This window comes from Melopsittacus undulatus, chromosome 1, assembly GCF_012275295.1.
Source record: "Melopsittacus undulatus isolate bMelUnd1 chromosome 1, bMelUnd1.mat.Z, whole genome shotgun sequence".
NCBI lineage: Eukaryota > Metazoa > Chordata > Aves > Psittaciformes > Psittaculidae > Melopsittacus > Melopsittacus undulatus.
The window spans coordinates 43,125,015-43,139,027 of NC_047527.1; the positions used below are offsets into that span (position 1 = coordinate 43,125,015).

Here is a 14,013-nt window from a genome sequence, read left to right on the forward strand (position 1 = left end):
AGAGAAAGTATTTTTAGTAACAACTTCGTGTGGTTTCAGACTAGCTTTGCAGTGCTGTAGCTGGAAGGATTCATTTGTAACATTTATTTGCTATTACTTTAAAGCTCATTTCAAATGCTCCAGTGAATACTTGAGAGTGTAAATTTCAAATAGTATCAAGAATTTTCTACAATGGCTACTGGAATCATTACATTAAAAAAGGAAATTCTCTTTAAAAGCCAAGAATTACTGGGCTTTTAAGGACTTTTCCGTATAGGCACTCTACAACTGGGAGGTTTAAGAAGCTGACTGAGCAAAGTATTAGAAAATACACAGTAAGAAATATTTCTGCGTGACTGGGAAATGATAGAAAATACATTGTAAGAAATGTTTCTGCATGGTTAGTGCTAGAACTGAAATGTTAGAATCTATGATCCAAAGTGGCCAGTAAGCAAATACTGGCCTAGTTATGCTTGATGACTATGATGAAATATTAAATTGCCCCACTGCAGCAAAGCTCCAGGGAAATCAGTAACTAACGCACACCATCCAGGATCTGGCTAACGTATCTTATCCATCTGCCTAAAAAACACTGGTATACCTTATTGTTGCCAACATCAACAAGGCTGGTGTGAACAGAAGGCTCCTGAAAGAAGACAGCGAAGGAAGGACTATAATATAATAGACGATGCATTAAACATTTATTTTGGGGTATGAATGAGTGGGAGCAGAGCTTGGCCAGCAAAAGGCAAACAGAGCCCACAAAGAAGTATAAAAACTTGAATACCCTAATGACCCTCAGCAGCACTGTGCTTTTTTATCCCTCTGAACTGTTCATACAAGAAATCAATACAAAGACATAAAAGATTAAAGTGAGCACAAATAATTAACTGCATTCATTTCAGGAAAGGCCATACGAACCTCTTACAGCACAAATGGAGTTGGCCTGTGTTGTAGAATCCAGCTCATCGAGTCTGACAGGGTCAGTCAGCTCACTGAGGTCAGCACCAGCAGCCGAGTACAAAAGAGGCTTTTGTAATAAGAGAACAGTACGTTCAACACAAATAATCCTACCTGCCAACAAAGACATTTCAACTCAGTACAGTAACACGGAAAAAGGTGACCATGATAACTGCCATGGCCAATATTGACAACAATATCTGCCAGCTACTAAACAGATGGATAGACTTCATCAGGTTTTCTCAATGACAAAACACTTTGCTTTCAGTGATACATGCATCATGCTCTCCATACACTTTGCAGCTCCCAGGGCAAAAGAGTATGATTCCACCTGCACTGCATCGCACCATACTCCCTGCAAACACACCATTACCATCTCTTTCCTGGTAATAAGCTTGTGCACCCCTTCAGGTGGTCTTAGTTTGTTTCAAAGATGACAAAGAATAGGTGCATGCAATGTTTTATTCACCAAAGCAGGGAATTTTGCTTCAGGACACACAGCTTGGTACTTCAGTTACTCCACCAAATATTCACTTCCACATTTTGGAAGTGACTGAAGGCATGAGATGTGAACTACCCATGCAGGCATCATGCAGAGCCATATCTGAACCTCAAAAAAGAGTGACTAGAAATGAATGTAAAGTGAACTACCATCATTACATGATTTGTACGGTGGTGAAGGCTCACAGCTAAGACTGTACACAAGAGTTTATAACATTTCTGTATTTAGGGATGTGCAAGCCTCTTCTACTTTTAGAAGCAGTTAAGGTCAATAAAACAAGATTCTGTAAGAATATAAAAACAAATAAAAGCAAGTTTCTTAGTATTTCTGAGTCTTCTGTCAGCTGGAAAATTTATGTGACACTGGCCATTAGATTCAACAGTCGCCAGGGAAGACTGACAGTAATACTGGTGGACATAATGGCAAGATCACAGAATTTCTCATTTACCTTGGAGAGCAACCCAAGAACACACAAAAATGAATCTTACTGAAAGCTCTGGTTAATTACAACCCCTTTCAAATTTCTCATCCCAAACTTATCTTCATCGGAGAACAAAAGTCTCTGTAGGTCACATATTGCAGTGGCAGAGATTAGGAAGCTATTTCAGTTTAATTACAACTGCTTCAAGACCACGTGGAGAACTTACCATTTCCCCACAGTGCATCCTTGAAGAAGACGAGCTGTGAGGTAACACTGAGGGCTTCTGCGATTTCTGCACTGAGAACACACGAGGCAGCGACTGACACGGCAACAACTTTTGGAATCATATGAACCACATTTTGCAGCGTGGAGTCAGTCACAAACAAACAAATTTCTCTTTGATTTATAGGAACGCTCTGCTTTGTCTACAATTTCCAAGAAAGAAAAAGAGATACAAAACTGGAAGGCAGTTGTTAATTTTCAGTAGAAAGAAAGACTAAAACAACACCCTCATATTTAAATAACTAATAAAACTGGCAGAAACTATTACATTTAGCGCGTGTACAAGATAATGAATCAAAGCTTTATTGGAATTTGATGTTAGTCCTTACTGCAGATACAAACATCTCTACCTTAAATTAACTTTCCAAGGTTGACTCTCTGGAATCTTGGCTTTACCTCTACCAGTTATCACACTTTATTATAACTCATTTGGACTGTATAAGGGATTTGAAAATGTATGTTATTTTAAAAATGTATACAGTATCTATACACTATATATTATACATTTATATTGCATATATGGTACTTATATAATATATATGGTATATATATATATAAAAATTGTCTGGTTTTATGAAAATAGACTTCCATAATTTTTGCCTTAAAAAAAGAGCAAGAAAGGCTATTACTACTACTATTATTATTCTCATGTGAACGAATTTTCCATGTAGTGTTGTCTGGTTCCAATAGGAGCAGTCTCTGGCTAATAGCCACTGCAAATTACAAAGCTGAAGGTTTTTTTTCAGTTGAACAAACATCTCTAAATATTTGAGTGGTGCACAGAAATAGGGGAATAGATAACTCATAATTAAGATAGAGAGGAATCCGCAAGGACAATGTCAGTTTTCTGCCTAAGACAGGTATAAAAATATCATGGTGTGACATAAATTAAGGTACATCACAACTACTGATGTCATAACCAAAACATTTTGTCTCAACCTCCAAATCCCAAAATGATGATCAGAAAATCAGTAGTGTTTTTTAGAATTTTCACACTGGGTTGATGAACAAGACAGACTAAACAGACACTACACACACATCAGTGCTTATTCCAGGGTCTCTACCAGAATGGGATGGGTTACAGTTTGACCATTCATGCTCTTCTCTCTCTTGAGTTTTTGTTTGTTTGGTTTATTTTTAAACACAGCTTTTATCATATCTGTGTGTGTACGTGAATCTTCCTATGCTTTAGAAAAAATGGGTTTAATAACAAAGCATATTTCGCATTCACCAGTTCGAGCAACTTGTAAATTATAAGATTGTCACATTTAAAAAAAAATAAGATTACTTTCTTAATTTAAAAAGGTTTTGTTACTATTTTTGATCAGACTGCCAATTAAAAAATCCTACTTGAAACATTTAAATGAAAATGAAATACTACAATGACTGGAGAGACACGTATCATATTAAGTATTTTCTTCTAGAAGATGCATACTCTAGCATAAGGTAATGAAATGAGAACCCCAACTTTTTATCTTCAGTTGAATTCAAACCTTGAAACCATTAATCACGCTAAAATTTGCTTTTTGCTCATGCTAGCAGCTCATAGAGCAAATGCAGTAATTGTAAATAATGACTAGGAAAATTCATAACTCAGATATTACAGTTATGCCTTAACACAGTATGTGCTGCCCGTAACACTGACGTTGTTTCATTGCCTAGTAACTACATACATTTGAGTACCTCCTTTGTGCAGATAGGATTAGGACAGCTTCAAAGAAAGAATTTTTACAGCTGTCCCACGAGAATTACTAACAACATTAAAAGTTGGCTTTCACAAAAATCATCCAAATAGTAAATAATAACAGCAAAAATCACAAGTTAGTATAAAATCATCATCTTGCTATGTGTGACAATTTGTTCTGAACAGAGAGGACACAACAAATAGCATCAGGATTGAGTTATAAGGACAGCTCCTTAACCACAGATGGAATATATTTCCTCATATTCCTTCTGTACCACAGTACAGATTCTGAGTAATAATAAAAACGTATTTCCATTCCTCCTTCACACAAATGAACTATGTCAGAATACTATGGCTACATGGAATAAATACCATTTTCGAAGTACATTTGAATTAGCTCACATAACAGATTATCTAACAATAATAGATCAGCAAAATAAACCAAATCATAGTCCCTTCCTCACTTATTATGACTGGATGACTTTTCATGTGAAGGATATGTCTTCTTGGCAAAGGCAGCAGCAGTAAGCAAGCTGCTGTTTGTGTCCTTCTTCTGGGAGGATTAGGCAAGCACTACAATAAATGCAGGTAAATACCCTTACATTCCTACAGCAGTTATCCAGAAGTTAAGCAGAAGAATATCTGCTATAGCTTTTCCAACATTACTCTGAAAAAAATATTAACATTCATATTGTTCACTTATGAAAATTCAATGCCTAAAGTTGAGTAGTGAATAGCCACTAAAAAACCCAGCTAATAAACCTCCTAGTAGCAAGAAGAAATCATAGACTTTTTTTCTGCTAGATAAGTTTCTGTTAAAATCACATCTGCTTCTGCATGCTTCATCTTTTCTCAAATTTCATGAATGAAATGCTTCTGCACAAGAATACTGATGACCCACAGCATCTCAGATGTAGACGTTCCTGAATACAAAAATGCTTGGTTGGGTTACCACTAGTCTGTAATTTTAGTTTATTTTTGAATAGGGCAGGTTTCTTGGAAATAGAAGTTCATGCATGTATGTGTCCATCTTTCTGTTAGCACCCTAAAGATCTCATCAAGCTAGCCCTAATTTCATGTTTGCAAATGTTCTGTTAAATTCTCACTTAGCATGGAGAAAACACAAGAGATACCCCCCATCTTGGGAGTTAAAAGTACTCCCTGCCTAAAAATCAAATAATAACTCACTGGCTTTTGAAGCAAAAGGGCAAGACCTATATTAAATTTATGTCTCACACTGGTGGGAAGCATCTCCTGCTATTTTGCTGGCCACTCGGGAATTTCTTTGTCTTTCGTTCATATGCTTTGATTCACACTTTGTTTTTTGTGGAGCTGATGGACAATTGCAAGTGATTTTCCACCAGAATTCAGTGCTGGCTATACTGAGGATCCAGTCGCCAGGAAAATATAAATAAAACAGCAACAAAAATCCCTTTAACTACTGAGGGAGTTAGTGACATTTTGAAAGAGAATTGTAGCATCATTCAGAAACAAATAAATAAGCATAATTATAAGCTTTCCCACATGGTGTGGATGGCAGATGTATTTACCTAAGAGTTCTTACTTTCTGCTAACTGGACCATAAAAGCCAAATTTGCCTGAGGGTCTTCCACTGAACTCAACAAAAATAGTCCACGGACTTGCACGCAAAGAGTAAAACTGTGTTTTTATATAACCATCATTTGTTACATTCTGTCCCGAGACACTCAACTGAGAGCTCTTTGCTGTGTATGTAAGGATAGCATTTAGCTATAAATTGAGTCTCAACTAACTTCCTGCAAGCTTTCTTACAAGGATGCAATATTATCTCTGTTTAGATAGCAATTTACTCAGAAATAATTCACTTTCTAGACTGGATGGTACTGAAACTGGAGATTTTGCCCATCCACAAGCATTTTAAATATGGTGCTAATTCTGTTCAGACAACTCTTGAAGATAATCCAGGAAGGGTTTTGTTTTTTCCATAAACAAGATAAATGCTGGCTTCTTCATGTAAGTGTTATGTTTATGTTGAATTCATTGCTAAGTGAAAAGATTACCTGCAGCCTTAGGTATAGCACTTGCGCCCAAAAGCTACAACGTTTATTATGACTGTCCATCTGAAAACAGTACAAAAAACAGGCAATGAGACAAACATGATACCAGAAATCCAGTGGTACAAAGTATTTGTTATCTGACTTGTAAAGCAGATTACCCGAAGAATTTCCTTTAAACCATGAACAGCTGGTGGCTGGTACAAATTAGAAATCTGTTCCTCTTCATCCACTTCCACATGTACTTCACCAGACTGAACAGTAAGAATATAACAGAAGCTGGGAGGAGCAAGATTAGTTGTCATCTATGAAAAAGTAAGAAAAAGAAACGTGACCTTAAAAAAGGCACTTTAATTTGGCTAGTCAGGTTTTATAATGACAGCCAGAACAAACCACACAATTTGCATTTTAAGAGCGATGGGGAAACAAAATTATACGGTTAATAACAACGACTCTCTGAAGCAGAGATTCAGTTAATAAACTGACATTCACAAGTTATAAGTGAAATCAGCTTGGGTGTATCATTCTTTCCATAATCTGACATTGATCCTCATCACAAAAACAACTCATGATCTGGCACACCTGGCAAACACAGTGACTGTTTCAAGGTGCTGCTTGTGGGTTTTGCATGTGGAGAGTGCCCTGATTATTTTCTTTTTTTTTTAATATCCATAACTTTCCTGATATTTGGGGACTTTTGCATGTGGGTGGGTTTTTGTGATAGTGAACAGCTGCCAAACTTTTAAAGCTGCCAAATTAAATCCAGGACAGCACAAGGAGATAATGAAGAACAGGAACACAACTGCTACAAGAACTGCTCCCTTTGTGCTATGCCAGATTTTAGTTTGCCCCTTAAAAGATACCATGAATTAACAACTTTCTTAATCACCACTTGGAGAGGTCCCAGGCTAGAAAGGCTTCTTAGGAAAAAAAGGACGACGTTAGAAAATAATTTTCATTGTGGATATGGTACAATATTCTTCTAGCCACGTTTGTTATTCACAAAGCATTATATTTAATAAAATAAATATGATTATCTACTAAAGATGGCTGCCCACCCATCCAAAAAATCTCCATAAGGAAAAAACCAAAAAAGGCAAAAGAAGCTGATACCCAAATTCTGTTTGCTTCTGGCAGCAGTAAGGAAAGTATTTACATGCACATATGGCTCAAAAGAAACAAGTTCCACAGATCTCTTCCCAACAACAGTATTATTTAGCTACCTATATATAAAACTGCTTCCATAAAACTGTGCATAAAACTATACATAAAACTTGTATCAAGAAAAATGTATCTCAACTGAAAAAACTCCACTCGGTCAAAAATCTGCAGCAGCAAAATGCAAGTTGTGATCCTCCGTGGGATGAACTAATGTTTCAAACCCATGACAGAAGTGTAAATTGCATGATTAAGGAAACTTCCTCCATTTTTGGTTGCTAATAAAAACAGAGAAAATGAAGAACAAATGAAAGTCAGAACAATGTTAAACAACATTTAAGAGCTTTGCTCCATCCGTGGATATCCCCATTCTGTTGTCCACAGTATTTTAATGCATTCTCCTGAGACTTCCAAAATGTCTAGAGGAAAGGGAGTCAAGAACACAGCCATTTCACTCGGTTTCAGTTTTGGTTTTATATATAACCAAGGTCTGAATTTTTATTCTTCAATGTAAACCCCTCCACAATGCAAATAATGCTATACTTCAGGGAAAAGATTTTTAAACTTTAGAAATAACCAGTAATATCCACCTTTAATGTCCTCTGGTTTTGAAACATATATTTCCAGCTTTTTCTTCTTTTATAGGACTTGTGTTCTGATATACTCCCCTAGGCTTGAACATCAGTTTTTAATACCACAAACAACTTCCCCAAAGAACAGTGTATACAAGGGCAGCAGGACAGAGCAAGCACTTGGCTACCCAGGAACTTCTCAAACCTCGTGTTATCAAAATAACACTTGAAATGACAAAATACAAATACAAAAGCTAATTAAAGGAAAAGTAAAGATACAATTTTAGATTTGCAAATGTGTAAATAAATACCTTAAATCCACTAAGTAGCCCCCCATGCCCTAAAATCACAGAAACATTAATTACTTTTTAGCAGACTATTTCTGAGTTCATCCTTCAATTGTCTTCACAGAAGACAAGCATCAGTCAAATTCATCTTAACGAGTAAGAGACCTGATTCCAGCAGTCAGTCTGTCTTCATAGAAGTTAATCTTTGAAAAATGCTTTCAAGCCTAAGGCTGAAAAGTGCTTCAAAAGAATGAATTCATATCCTTGTACACAGATTTCTTAGCTGGCTCCATGCTATCTAACATATCTTTCCTCTTGCAAGGAAAGGAACAATTTGTCTGTACATTCTACCATTCTAGTTCTAGCAGACTAATAAGGGGCTAAGTGCATAATCTTTGAAAGATTCTACTGATCCAGAGGGCTTCAGATTAGCCTAGGAGGTTGCCAGAACCAGTAAACGAAACTCTGTAGCAGAAGAGAGGGAGAGAATGTGATTCTCAAATTAAACATGAATACGATACCAACAAAAATAGTAGCTGTAAGTGAAAACAACAATAACTTCCAGAATAAGAAGACTTACCGTTTCAGAGTCTTGACTTTGTCCAGGAACTTTTATAGGCACTACTGGAGGCCACAGACTCTCTATCAGACTAAAAAGTCCTAATGCCCTTCAAAAAGACCAATAAAATCAGGTTTAAAATGTTTTCCAGTGTTATATATTATATGAAAAAGATTAATTAAGAAATATAATTTAAACCATTGCATAATTATGAAAACAATTTTCAATCATATTTGTTTTTTGGGAGCTGGTTTTGATTTGCTTTAATTAAATCTCCATCGTTTCTGCTTCAGGGTGTAGAGGGAGTGAAGACATGTATCCCATTCAGTGACAAGCACGTCGTATTTACTCCTTTGTCTTGAACAGCATGCTACCTGATACAATTCAGGGGAACTGGGGTAAATGTCACCTTGGGAAGGACTCTGATATCATTACTTCTTTAAAAATACAGCTTTTAACTATTTTAACTGACAGATTAAAACCCCATGTTTTGCTTCTAACATTTATGATTCTTGTTTTCCTCTTAACAGCTGACTGTAACTGCTTTCAGGAAAACCAGAAATTCTCAGATACACAGAAACAGGCAAGATTTTGTTATCTTAGGTATGTGTGCAGAGAACAGTCTCCTGCCTACAGAAATGCTCATTTAGTTATGATTTGTATTTATCTATTTTGCAAGTTTCCTACTTTTACTTTAGAAACAAACACAAAACAAACACTCCAGCATATTAAGGTAAAATGCTGCAGACCCTTTAAGAAGCAAAGCTATAATTCGCAGCAGTTCAGTGGCTGCCTTGTCAGTGGATATGGCACCCTTGCTGGATGGACAGGCAGGAACATCTGAGGGAGAGGCCAAGAAAACAGCTGAGGGAGAGGAAACAGCTACAGATAACCAACTTGAAGAGGCATGCATTTTTGAGTTAAAGCTCCCAGTCATCTTGTCCTTGTTCTCAGTTCCATGTAGTCGAAACACAGAGATGTGGATTTTAACTCCACACTGCCTCTATGAATAAGTTGTCTGTTCCTCCAATTAAGAAAGCCACTGTTTCCAAAACAGCTCTAAAAAATTAAGTCCTAACTTTGCTAAAAGTAATACCAGCTTCTAAATTTAACTGTTTAGAAGGAAACGGCACACTCTGGTATAGGGATGCTTCTCTTCAAGGGGTCATGGAAACTTTCCATTCCAAGTTCTGCTTTTTAGCTCACTTCTGCTTACGCTTATTTATTTCTGTATTTCCCTAGTCTTTCTCTGGATCCTTCATTGCTTCGACTTTGGGTGTCTATGGGCTGTGAACCTCTTCCCATGCTTTTCATAAAGTGCCAGGTATCATCTATGATTCAGTGCCAGTAGCGATGATGCCTTTGGATCAGCACTGTAAGAAATTTAATGGATATAAATCTCAGAGTGCATTTTGTAGTGTAAAGCTCGTGGTTCACAATTCAGCTAACAAGCAGGGAGATTACAAAGATGATGTTGCTGCCTGTAGCTGTGTTCTCCACACTAATAAAAAGACCAGAAACACAAACAAGCTGCTCTTTCACAGAAATTAACTTCCTGACTTGTATGGCATCACTGCTGAGTCTGCAAAGAAGAACGCTTAGCTCAGAGGCTGGTGTTTCAGGTTTTTTTTTGGTTTTAGGGGTTTTTTGTTTTAACAGAAAGAACATTACAACATAGGAAGCAACTCTTCTTAGGTATTAAAGGGACTTAACAGCAAATTGACCACTTCTTGAATCCTTGATCGGGGCAAGATTTTTTGGCTTGGATCATATTGAACAATATCCTCACAGGAGGGCTAATGCCCAGAGGAACAAACTAGTCTTGCTAACTGAGACATGAAAAAGGAGAGTTAGAAACAGAGAGCGTAGCCTCCTGCACAGTTCCGGCCGCTACAGAAGTGACCTTCCTCATATGACATGCAGGATGAGGGCAAGGGCAGAACACGGATATGAGTGTACCACAGACTCTGTGTGTGTGGGTACAGAGATTGCACATTTATCAGCTTAGAGCAACTAAGCTATATTGTTGCAGTGCAGATACAATCACAGCTCCACACCAAACTTACATTGATCCTCCATCTGTACTTTCAAGTTTTCACAAGAGACATGACGTTGTCCCTTCTGCTTTAACTCTTCCAGCTTGCTACCCCATATCAGAATATCTAAGGCATACAGTGCATTTTCTTCTATCACTCCTGACCTTTGGAGAAGGTCATCTACTGCTTGAACTAGGAGCACTTAATTATTAGTAAATGACAGCATTTGTTTAGAAACAGGCAGAGAAGCAGCGTTGTGTGGAGTGTCTCCTGAACATCTTGGACCCATCCTTTTCTTTGACAGTCACCCGAAGGATTTGCAAGTTCCAAATCACATCCTGCCGGGATCCTTGTCTACTAAGGGGGATGGATGCTCCCTCCTGGAGCTGTCACTGTATCAGTCAGTATCTCTGGTGAGGAGCTTTCCTCTTGCTGCACTCATTTATATGCCCCCAGGAAAGTTAAGTCTCTCTTTACATTTAGGGTCTTTGATTTAGCAGAAGGGGAAATGAGGTGGGGGCAATGACAATAGAGAAATGGCAAGACATTGTGTCTTCCTCTGTAGAAAATCACTATCCTCATAGAAGGAATAAAATTAATTTTCTTTATTGGCTGAATACATATATACACACACACACCACTTCAATCTGACTTGAACAATGGGTGTATTTTATCCAGAATGTGTACCCTTCTTCAGCTATAGTCAGGGCTATAGAGTCAGGACAGGAGATGAACAGCTGGCTCTGTGTCACAGCAAAGGGACATAGTCAGCTCCCATTTGCACAGAGAGCATCTCTGGCTACAGCTTGCTCTGTGAGTGCGATTACTGGTCATTAAAAAAAATAATCACAAAAGGACTTCTAAAAAAGAAGTAGAGTAAAAGAAGCGAGATGAAACCGGCTCAAGGATAAAAAAGACAACAACCAACATGTAAAGTATTTTGAATAACATTTTTTATATATTTTTTACTTCAGAGACAAGGACTCTACTGTAATATTCCATAACCTTTCTTTAAAAATAGAGAAGACTGAACCAATTGTTGGGGAAGGACACAAATCACCTCCCCCTACTTGACATGCCAGACCAAAATCTATGTTTTGTAAAGACCTTTTTGTCCCATACTAAGTATCTAGATGTCTACTGTTTATCATCAACACAAGCAGCAACTCCCATGGAGTGTTACAGCATAGAATTCCATAGAAGCAGAGACTTGCAACAGGCAGTCCTTCACATACATGCCCTCTGGAAGTCTAAGGTGGAGGTTTTGCTGACCTTCTTCCTGAAATCTTTAATCTTTAAAGGATCTTAATATTTAAGGTCCCCACCAACCCAACCCATTCTCTGATTCTGTGATTCTGCTTCTAATTTTTCTGGGTTGTTTTACCTTTCACTGCAAAGTCAAATAGCATATATGCATATGTGTACACGTGCATATACATGTTAGCTCTATGATTTCTGATAAAAACAGCAAATACAGAGAAAAGCCATTGTAATTATATTTAAGCATCCAGTAAAGTGATTAAGCAGTATCTACAGTATCAGCACATCTACTCTGATCCTGTGGAAATGTCATTCATTTCATATTACAAGCTATACAACAAAAATGAAACTTCTAATTTTGGGGTTTTGCAACTGTGTTTCACTGACTCTGATCTGACAAGTTATTTTGTAACTTAGTAAGATGGTTTTGTTTGTTTCTCTCAGAAGCATGAATGAGAGAAATCTGCAGTTCTGGTCTATGAACTTTGTGTGTGACCTGCCTGATTCAACTTCTAACATTACTACTTACAGTTTGGGGACTTTTCAATTTTATTAACCATAGCACAGGTTCAGGGAAATATTACTACAGGGAGAAAAAATTACAAATATCAAAGAAACAGAAGGAAAACAATGCCCACAACTAGGAAAAGAAGGAAGTCTACGTTTACAGTAGGGGGACAGGAAAAAGGATAATAGGATTCTCCTCCAAGGTCTTCCATGGCTTTGCTCTGGGGACTCCAAGACTTTTCTGTTTCCTCCTCTCCTACTTTCTTATTTTTAGTCTAAACCAAACCAGTTTTCTTCAGGCAGTATCAGTTACAATTATTAAGAACTCAAAAAATAAAGCAATTCATAGCCCTCTGTGCAATCTCTCCTTGCTCAAAACTAATAAGAAATTCAGTAATAATCACCTAGACTGCGTAAGCTTCAAGTAACAAAAGACAAGCAATCCAAATATAAAGCTAATACTGTAGGCTACCTCTGCCTTTAACCGACCTGTTAAGATCTTGCAGTGCACAAGCTATGCAACACCACATTTTCTCAGACTCAACAATAAAAGCAACAAAATCATAAAGTAAAAATCTAAGCCTACTAAACCAGCATCTCAGTCAAAACGCAAACAGAAGTTACAAATACTATATTAAATCACAGAAATTATAACAGAAGAGTACTTTTGATTCAATATGGATAATCCTATGTTATTTATTCTCCAAGGCTGGTAACTCAACAGATTCATGACAGAAGCACTGAAGGTACAAGCAGCAGTTCATGCTTGCTGAAGAGAAGAAAATTCACGAAAAATGTTAACTTCTGATCAGCAGTCATCAAAAATCATAAAAAAGTAATGTAAATATTCAAAACTTCAATGTGATTACTGAAAATATGCTTTAAATGGAACTCAATTTTAACCACAGCAATTATCAAAGTGTTTCAGGACCTCAAACCCTCAGACATGTGGGTGGCTCTTTCAGATGGCAGACTTTTTGAAGGAGAGAAAACCAAAAGAAGGAAGTTATGACTTCCTTGCTCTGTGGAGAGTTCTTACTATTATATTCCCTGTCAACGTCTAGCACTTGAAACACTTTCTTGTATAGCAGTTAGCAGTCGTCTCTTCTGAGTGTAAAGCAAAAAGAAGATAAAGTATATGGTAAAGAGAAAGTATATGGTGAAGAGTAGAGGAAAAAGGAGAGAGATAAAGCCCAGAGAATATGGAACTTAAAAGAAACAAAAGGAGGAAAGAAAACCTCAGACACAATAAGTGACCAACACTACAGACAAATACAGGAGATTTCACATTTCAGTGCCTAAGATTTGAAAGTTTAAAATTACAACAGAAACCAACTTTATCTGAAAATGCAGAAATTTCTCAGAGAATCATAACACTGGTTGATGAACTCAATATTCAGAATCTTCTTGCTGTACAGGAAAATGCAACAGATAGTACAGTCTGCCATGAATTAAAGATTAGGTCAAGTGCCAAGGCTTATGAGCTGCTGTACTCTTCTAAGTGTTCTACCCTATCCAACATACATTTGGATATTAGCACTATCCATGCAACAGTTGTATCTCCCTCTGAAGCTTGTTAAGCATTTTTCCAATTTAGGGACAAAATTCATACTGACACCCTGCATTAGTTATGTATTAACTTAAAAGCATTTCTTTCTCCCTCCTCCATTTTTAAATTGGTGCCATCCTTCTGTTCTGCTGGGTAGAAGCTCTTTGTATTTCTACCGTATAAGACAGCATAAAGAGAAGACAGGTCTGCTATACTGGGCAGGA

The 14,013-nt window shown here is 37.2% G+C and overlaps 1 protein-coding gene across 1 annotated transcript in view; it reads right to left on the reverse strand.

The window, feature by feature from the left end:
- Window positions 1–14,013, reverse strand: part of SPIDR (scaffold protein involved in DNA repair) — a 201,391-nt gene that overhangs the window by 10,795 nt on the left and 176,583 nt on the right. Inside the window, exons 12-16 of the mRNA XM_034064692.1 lie at window positions 8,459–8,546; window positions 6,023–6,166; window positions 5,868–5,927; window positions 2,089–2,287; window positions 901–1,053 (exon numbers count right to left, since the gene is read on the reverse strand). Coding sequence (XP_033920583.1) covers window positions 901–1,053; window positions 2,089–2,287; window positions 5,868–5,927; window positions 6,023–6,166; window positions 8,459–8,546 — 644 coding nt within the window. The remainder of the gene's footprint in view (window positions 1–900; window positions 1,054–2,088; window positions 2,288–5,867; window positions 5,928–6,022; window positions 6,167–8,458; window positions 8,547–14,013) is intronic.